Raw genomic sequence first — 9,469 nt, 5'->3', positions numbered from 1 at the left:
CTAATTAAGATTCATTTATTACCAAGCAAATATTTTCCTTCCAGCAGACCACAGAAGCAGATCACTCCCATCCAAACATACAAAACTATGTGAATGGGACCTTTCAACTTGGCCAGCATCAGTGCTCGGAATGCATCGCAACGCCTTGTCCAATGGATTTCACCTGTCTGGAATCTGTCACTCTCCCATTCACAGCTGTTAATACAAGCCTGTTTTCACCACTCGTTTGGAGCATGTTTACCATCAACAGGATCATTTTCAGCAAGAGCCCCGTGGGAAAAAGAGAATTTACCAACGTTTTAACATGTTCTTGGCCGTTTTGATGGTTGGATATTGATCAGACGAAGTATACATTTAACACGCAGGAAGGATCTAGGGTTGAGACGAGAATGTAATAGGTTATTTGATATCTAATGTGGCTTTCCTCTTTTCAAGGTCATATGAGAAGAGCAGCCGACTCAAAAAACAGGAACACATGGGGCGTGCAGGTGGCATTCATACATTTATAGTTCTGTACCTACCGAGCTGCCAGACGGGCCCAGGAAGGAGATAGCTTAAAGTGGAAAGAGTACATTTTTGCTTATAATAGCTCACTGTGGTTAACACGTTGTGAATAGAATTGGATGGAAGATATTGCAGAGGTGATGAGTGGTATAGTCAGTGCATTTGTGAAAAGGTTGGATCATGACAGGATATTGGAAGAGAGACTTTGCCCAACTGCTAGACTGAGTTTTATAAATTTTGAGGTACAAGACTGAAAAAAAGAAATCACAATTTTTGGAGTGATTATGTAATGGATTAATGAGTTAATCATTAAACTATCTGGTCTATCCATTTGTCAAGAAAGTTTTTTACACAAAAACTTTTGTCAAGTTGATATAATTTAATTTTTCTTTTGCTATACATCATACCTGGACGACTGAGGGGTCACACAGACATCTTTTCTGTTTTACGTCCTAATTGAGACACATAGCGTATGACATGTAGCTCACGTTTATGTGTCACAGGCTCTGAGGCAATAAAAATCTATAGATGTTCTGTCCTCAGCTGTCTTATTTCCCAGAACCTAACTCCATCTGTGACCACAAGAATATCCCAAGACTCTGACCTCTGACCTTTGACTCATCATTTAGGCTACTTACAGGGTCAGGTTTCTGACTGTGACTGCACATAACATGTAAACATGCCCTTCATTATCATGTTTGATTAAAATCTACGTTTCATAGTAAAACAAATGTGACTATGGATGGCGTTTATTGGCTCTGTGCGTCATGTGAAGGTGAAAGCCCATGTCACCCACTGCATTCGTGTTAAACACTGGTGTGGTTTGTAAATCTACTTGACACTTTATCCCCAGTAGTTTTTCCTGGTGGTGCATATATCGTGTGCGCATACATGACTGTGCCACTCGGACCGTGCGTACGACCATGTGACAGCGGCTCCGCGGTTGCCCAGCCTCCTTTTTGACTCACTTGCATGGATCGTATTACTGGCTGTTCTCCCTGCACCGCGGAGCCCACCGCCTCTACGCCAATCACAGCGTTCCTATAGCCCCGTGTACAGGAGAGCACACAGACCCTGGCACATACACACGCGCACTGAGATCCTTGCCCTGCGCTGCGTTCACACAGCGGTGACTCCGCGTACCGCTAGCTGCGCCAAGATGAGCGTAGTCGAACCGGTACCATCTGCACGTCTCTGCTCCGCCTGACTGACCCAGAGACTCGCAGCCCATCTCCCCTGTCCCACACTGCAGCGGCAGCCCTCTCTCTCGGCATCTCTCCGTCACACTTTCCTCTCCGCTCGCCGCATCCTTTCATTCCTCTCGGCCAAGACAAGGATCGAGGAGCGAGGCTTTTTGGAAATACGTTTTGCATTTATTTCTTCTGGGTGTTGGGTGCGCGCACTCAGCGCGCCTCTAAATAGCAGAGAATGGTGGATTTGGCGAACATGGAGACCGTGGAGAAGGAATGCGGGGCCCTTGGGGGTCTGTTCCAGGCGATTGTCAACGACATGAAGGTAAATAAACGCGACTGTCAGATCGATCATGCACCACCAGGTACACGCCACTAGGTTAAGTCAAATATCACGTTAATGTTGCAGTCTGTTGTCCTGTAAAAGCAAAGCCTGCTGTGTGCATGGCTTGTATGTTCAGTCCACTGTGTAAATAGTCATGGCACAGTAATGCGGCGGCCCGGTGCTCTTATGTGATACACCTTCTCCTTTCACTCTCTGCACAATTAACTCGGGCTTCTATGTGTCCACTTTCCCAGTGCCCGTGTATCTGATGCGAATCATTCTCACGTTCAACACAGAGATGTTGCTTTACGCATGTGTAGGCTAAATGTACGTTTGGACACAAACGCATGTCCTCATGCAGTGTGCTATTCTTATTACCCTAAATATCCTATAAATAAAGCACTATGTTAGACTCCCAGTGAATCGGCCAAGTGAGTGGCCAAGCGAACATGAGGCACATAATAGGGCTGTGAGGTGACTCATTCAGAGCCGCTGCCTCTCTGTGCCTATTGTAACAGACCTGAAGTGCGTTTAAAGGCGGCGGACATTCCGTTAAATGGCCTGGCCCTGCGGGTGAGGGCAGGACTGATTGAGATGCTACATGTCGTCGTCATGATCATTGTCGCCATCATTCAGCTCTCTGTTGTGCTGGACAAAGCCTGCGTGTACGCTGCTGTGTAGACATGACTAGTGCACACTGAGCCCCTGCTTTACGCCTCTGCTGTGCACAGGGACGCGGCGCGTCTCCATGAGAGTGCCGCGTCATTGATTTAGTGTCAGGCTGATCTGGAGCAGCACATGAAGGCGTGAGAAGGCGCACAGCCGTCACATACCCAGCATCGGCGTGCCCCTGTGGGCTGCACCGGTCTGTCTGTGCAGTGGGCTGTCGGTCAGTCAGAGGAGTTTTGGAGCTTTTTGTCCTGGGAGCTCCTGTCAGTCACCCTCACTCTCTGCTGACCATTACCCGCCCATTCAGGATGCAGGCAGAGGACATTGATGCCACTGCTACAGTGTATACTGTTCAGTGGATTTATAAAGCAGGCAGTTTATTATTTATTCCTCTTTGGTTACACACTGAGCTCTGATCAGTGAAGACATTGACTATGGGCCAATGCTTTCCAAGAACGTGTGTGTAAGTATCAAAGCTTACAATTATGGAGGGATATTCTAATTTGTAGTTCAAAATAAGTTGATATCCAGCTGAATTCTGCCTGGTTTCAACATGACAACAGGCATGAACATCATCCATTCATGGTTGCATAGCAACATGAGCACCTATGACACAGCACTGCTGCACAACAGGCTGTGCACATGGATGTGAGGGAGGTACCACTGCTCTGTCTCCATATATAAGTCCATTCTCCCTGTACACACTGTATAGACTAAATTACTGACTGTTAAGGACTAAAGCTTTGAACGAGGTCGCTTATTGCGCTTGCACTTAAGTTTGTAATTCAGGACCTCCAAACCGACTGTTTGCTGTGGACAAACTCCTTTGTTCTCAAAGCTGGCTGTACATGACATCATGAGGAATATGAGATGGAATAGCTGGATTAAGTTAGTTTTGCCTTGGCTTCATGAAAACCTAAAAAGCCTATCCCCTTCATGGTTTCCACATTGAGTAATTGTTAAATAATTGCTACTATTAACATAATATCCAAAATAACGATAACAGCGTTTGCTATAGGTAGGTGTGCCGTCATTAAATAAATGATCAGCATACTACAGTATTACTGGCTGTTAAACTGTTTAATTAAGTCTATATTTAATATAATAATTTGCTTTTCTTTCCCCAATTATGTACATGTTTAGTAATAATAATAACTTGTATACTAACTTTTGTATTATAAGGAAAAGTGAACCAAGCTTCACACTTTCACATCATGTTCACAAATCAAGGCTATTGCTCTTGTCAGCAGGGAAAAGTGTTTAAAACGGCACTTTTTCTTCCTCTTCCTCCCTCTCTGCTTCACTGTGATCCTTGACCCTGTCTGCAGGTTGTCCCTTCCTCTGCTGCTTCTCTGCATGCTCCACCCAGAGATTCTGTCAGACCTAACACCCTGCTCCCATTCGACTATAGCTGCTTTCAACTGATGAACATATTGTTCAGTTTACACAATATTAAGATTTAGAAACAAAATATCAAGCCGAAATAGAGAAAATGATCATTGGTAAAATGAATATAAATAATTCAGGGAATTATTCCAGTAGCCATTATATTTTTGGTAATCCATCAAAAATGAGCAAAATATTTAAGTCTATAAATGTCTTGGTTGATGTTCAAATATTGCAGTACGCCTCTTGATTATGGAAAATGTAATACATCAATAATGGAAATCACAATATTCAAGCAATTATTCTCACAAAAAGAGGGCAGTGCATCAGCGTGTTACAAATAAAGAGAACAAAACATTTAGTAGCTGCACAATTTTGGAAAAAAATAAAAAATATTAGTGATTTAGTATTGCGAGATTTGCACTCTATGTTTAAAAGTAAAGTGCACATTTTAAACACCCAGGAGCATTAACAAGTGAGAAAAGACTGGAATATGAAATGACAAAGTAATATTTCAGTCCTCTAAATTTCAGAACTACAGTTACAATACTTTTTTTTAAAGTAACATCAAAATGAGTTTTTCTCTCAAGCTGAAAACGCTCTGTTCCACCTTGTGATGTCATGTGGTAATACAAGAAGTGGTCTTCTATGTTTTTAAATTGTATACACCTTCAATAGAATAATTTTGAATCATTTCAGCCCTGGAATTGCCAATCTCTACTGAACAAAGATAAAAGGTAGCTGTTAAGTTGAAAACTGCTTCATGACATAAGTTAGAACAGAGAGCTTTGGTGATGAAGACACACTAATAATAATAAAAACATATGTGAATGAAACAAAACACAACTCTAGGCATATTATTGAGGAAGTAACGCTGTAACATGAGGTCAATCTCACAAGTCAATTTTGTATTGTATGGGCCTTTTAAATACAAATATTTAGTTCTTTGCTGATTTGGTGATTGCGATAACTGATATTATGATTTAGATTCAATTGCAATATTTTGTGCAGCCCTAGTATCTCACCCAAAATAGCACTATTATGTGGAAATTTCTAACCAATGGGCAACTTTTCCACACTTTGAAACACATGCAAACACAAAGAACATTTCAGAGTTTTCCTCAATATTATTGTTGTAATCACGGACTGTAATAATTGTGATTAAATGCAATTACACAGCCCTAATGTAGAACGCTGTGGATGTATTATAAGATGATTCACACGAGTGCAGAAATATTCACTTATAATGAATAATGAACACTATAATATCATTTTTGCTACACAGCTTTTCTTATCTCTCTGCATCTTTGTGATTGCGCTTAAGCAAAATAAACTTCCTCTAATTTTGCATATCTTCAAAACTGCTTCTACATCATCTCGCATACAATGTAACTCCGCCCGTACATTATTGATACTGTATGTCTAGTATTTGCCGTTAAAACTAGAGCAGTCTGGGTTTGTGTTCAGGAAGTGAGGGAGCAGACGACTGCCAATGTGATCCCTGGGGGCAGTCGGTGAACTTTAGTGCATTATTCACTTATTCAGTGTAGCGCACAGGTCACCCAGGGCTAATGTGGTGAAATGCTGAGGTCATATTCACGGTCAGCAACTTGTATACAGTATCTAGACCAATGCAATAGTAGAGTTGTAGTATTGATGTATAGGCTTGGTTTGCAAAGAAAATGTTTTGGGGTCACAGTAGTAGTTTCGGTGGTTTGGTTTTGGTGTTTTGTTGGTTTTGTATGACATTGCTATACTCTAACTCTCTTCTAAGCTGTAGAGTAGTTCAATGAGGTTCATCGGGTCTTCTGTTAATTTATTTTAGTAGATTATTTTTCCACACCAAGGTTTAGTTTGTTTTCATACCTGATTTTTTCGACTGCCCACTAGCAGTCTTCCTCAGAGTGGTCACGTGATGTTGCTACGCCATGTCCGGTCAGCTAATTTAAACAAGTTTTGACACTGTCTTCCTACCGCTGGAGGAAGGATGACAGTGCCAGCTTCTTCAAGACTGTACCCCAGGTGTGTGAGTGTAAAAAAGCCCCCTCGTCCCGGTTTAAAGTCCCGTGGGCACGTTTCCGTATTTAGGTTGCCTCCTTAATCCAGCGATGATGTTTATTGTCCTCTGCTCCAATGACGTTTGCTCTGTCCCAGTCCACATTATAGACTAGAACGGCACAAAGATCACTGGGGCAAACGCTGCCGTCCCGCCTTCACCAAAACCTGTTTAAATCAGGTGACCGGACACGACACAGTAACATCACGTGACCACTTTGAGAAAGACCGCTAGTGAGCAGTCGAAACTGTCAGGCATGAAATCAAACTAAACCTTGGTCTGGAAAAAGAATATTAAAATAAACTGTAGTTTGTTCAAATTGAATCTGTGTTATGATTAGGTAAGATATATGCTGGGACTTTAAGTATTTTAAAATACCAGGTTAAACATTTGAGGATCTTGCTTGTGAAAATACTATATAGACATTTTTATACTACAAAATTGGCACCAGCATATTTTATATTTGGGTGGCTTTGTTGGCTCTAGTGCAAGAAATGAAGTAATGCCTAGTAATAAATAAAGGAGAACTCCAGGCTGAATAAACAGTTTTGAAGATCCCAATGTATTGTGTGGTTTAAGGCTTCAGTTTTTCTGAGAGTTGCAACAATGTCAACGTTAACCTGAGGCCATGAAGCACTGGATTCCATTTAGTTTTGTTTAGTGCAAGCAGCTCTTTTGTCGTTCTTTGTATTAAAAAAGACCTCTACGTTTCAGCATTACACCTGAGCTGAACGAAAATTTTGATTGAATATGAACTTTCACGCTTTGTCTGCATTTGTTTAAACCAGATGGCCACGAGCAGGTTCTTAAACAGTTTTCTTGTGTTTTATTATTACATTTTGTATAGGCTTATTTAAAATGCTTTTATGGAAATGTTTAATCTTTTTCTGATGTTGTGATTGGCGGCACAGTTCAGGGTTTGCATGTAATGTTGTCTCCTGCCAAGTCAATCTTTAATAAATCTAATCTAGTCTAATCTAATCTAGGTGCACGCAAAAACAAAATAAATGTCTAAAGATCTTTCTTTACATCTAAATTATGACTACTATTGTTTGGTTGTTTTCAGAGTAGTCTTCAGAAAGCTTAAAGGTGCGCAAACTTTACTGCAGACTAATTTACAGGTCAGATCTGTAGAGAGGCAAACTATTTCAGTGTACACATTTATTTTTAAGGTATTTTTGAAGAATAAAAACAGCTGTACTTGCATAAATTTAAGGTAGATATGTTTAATCATCGTTGTCATACTATGCAACATTCTAGGTGATGGAACTCCCGCTGGAAAACTTTCATATTGCACCTTAAGATCAGCTTGACGTTGTTGCCAGTGTTTCCAGTAAATGTCAAATTAATGTTTGAGATTCTAATGGACATCTATCTTGGTTCTGTCTTATGTTGAGATCCCAGACTGTGCTTTGCTGCTCATATACACATCTGTTTTGCTTATATTCGCAGCTCAAGGCCAAGATTTACACTGGATATAGCACAAAGCATGGCAAACCTTTTATGCACATGGAGTTTTCATTAATCATAACATTATTGTCTCATGATTTACGTGTCCGTATCAGAGTCCGCGCTCACTCACTGTCAGGAAGCCGTTTATGGGAATGTTTGGTCGATTGGAAAGCCAAGCATTTCCTAATTAAATAAACATCAACAGAAAGGAGTAAGTGGAAGTAAGTTGGCTACGTAGTCCATCTCTTTACACGAGAACCCCTGCAAATATTTGTAAATGCAATAAGACTGGATTTTGTCATGCCGGTAGTACAATGGCACAGCGTTTAGCATTCTTAAATCGATAGTCTCGGGTTTTATTCTGTGACTGGATCTTTTGTGTAGAGTTTGCATGTTCTCCTTGGGTCTGATTTCCCTGTCAAATTGCAATTTCCAGCTATAGCGCTCTTGATCAGGATGACACTGGTTTGTCTACACGATATGGTGATCTTGAACGTTATACAAACAATGCACTTCTTCTAGCTAATGGCATGTACAAGTAGGCCTGTCATGATAACAAATTTTGAAGTACAATTTACTGCTGAGGAAAATCTAGCAGATGATTGATAATACTGAAAGTACTTTTTGCCACAGTCACAATAACCCTAAAGCAGGAAAAAAAACAGTAAAACCTTTTCTCATTGTACAATATTGCTAGAAAACCTCAACAAATAAATAGCAGAAATGAAACTTCAGTTCCTAGTTTTTATGTTTAATGAGTCATAAAAGTTATTAATTCAACCCTTTACAACCCTTAAATGTTATTGTAGTACCAAAAAGCAACCCAATAGTACAAAGAAAGTACCCACGACAAATATTTACACTAAAAATGATTGTTCTATCTATCATTTACTGAGTTGATAGTAATAATCGTGACCTATGTGCAAAGAATTATGATCAGTTGAAATGAAAAGTAGAACATGAATAGGTCAAGCTGTAGGGGATGACATTTTGTGAGATCCAAAAGTGTTGAAACGTCATTTTGTTCAACTGCACAACTTTTAGTATTACAAAGGAAATACCAAGGTAAGTATAAATGATGTATACGCTCATGAATACAAATTTGAATAACGATAAATGCAGTCTAATAAATCCTATAAAGAGTGATATTCAGTATTTAAAGATACTACGGTTGAAGTATTGCTTTTAAAACACATGACACCGTGCTCTAAACACTGATGCTATATTTATTCCATTCATCTTATATTCTGCCAACTCATCAAAACACAGAAAGCACCGCAAGGGTTATTTGCATGCATCTAAGTGGCGCTTGCATGTTTTGTTTTTTCCAGTAGTACTGACCAATAGTACTGGGTGAATAACATTTCACATTGTTTGCATGAGCTTTGTTTTTCTGACCCAAAGTTGTACTGTTTATATTCCTGTGTCCACTCTTATTCCAGCGTATTTCTATATACAAATGTTCATAACTTGTCTGATTTGCAGTGGCTAGCAGCTCGTATGTGTATTTATATTTTTGTTAGTGTGTTAGCGTGCTCATTCCGGGGGCTCGTTGGGACTCCCACTCTGACTGAATGGTGGAACAGTGGTCAGCGAAGGGAGCTGGGAGCAGAGCCAAGCCAAGCCTCCTCCTGTCACTGCAGCCATTGTGAGGCCTGTCAAAGCCTTCTCATCACTGTACAACACTCATCATTATGAACAGACCACGGGCTCACAAAGCACTGATGTGGCAAATCAATAAACTCTTGTTCAACTCCAAACATGAGCTACTGCAAGAGGATTAAGTTCAGATGCAGCTACACAAGAGACTTTGGCTTTGAAAAAACTTATGGGCATCTTTGCATTGGTTTGGAAAGTTAGTTTGAACTTTTAATCATGTTATATTGT

At 40.4% G+C, this 9,469-nt stretch overlaps 1 protein-coding gene across 1 annotated transcript in view; it reads left to right on the top strand.

Moving 5' to 3' along the window:
• Positions 1–1,598: 1,598 nt before the first annotated feature.
• Positions 1,599–9,469, top strand: part of mtss1lb (MTSS I-BAR domain containing 2b) — a 78,343-nt gene continuing 70,472 nt past the window's right edge. The window contains exon 1 of the mRNA XM_033989270.2: positions 1,599–2,019. Coding sequence (XP_033845161.1) covers positions 1,933–2,019 — 87 coding nt within the window. The 5' untranslated portion in view covers positions 1,599–1,932. The remainder of the gene's footprint in view (positions 2,020–9,469) is intronic.

Source organism: Periophthalmus magnuspinnatus, chromosome 3, assembly GCF_009829125.3.
Source record: "Periophthalmus magnuspinnatus isolate fPerMag1 chromosome 3, fPerMag1.2.pri, whole genome shotgun sequence".
Classification (NCBI taxonomy): domain Eukaryota; kingdom Metazoa; phylum Chordata; class Actinopteri; order Gobiiformes; family Gobiidae; genus Periophthalmus; species Periophthalmus magnuspinnatus.
This window is presented reverse-complemented; position numbering and strand designations above follow the sequence as displayed.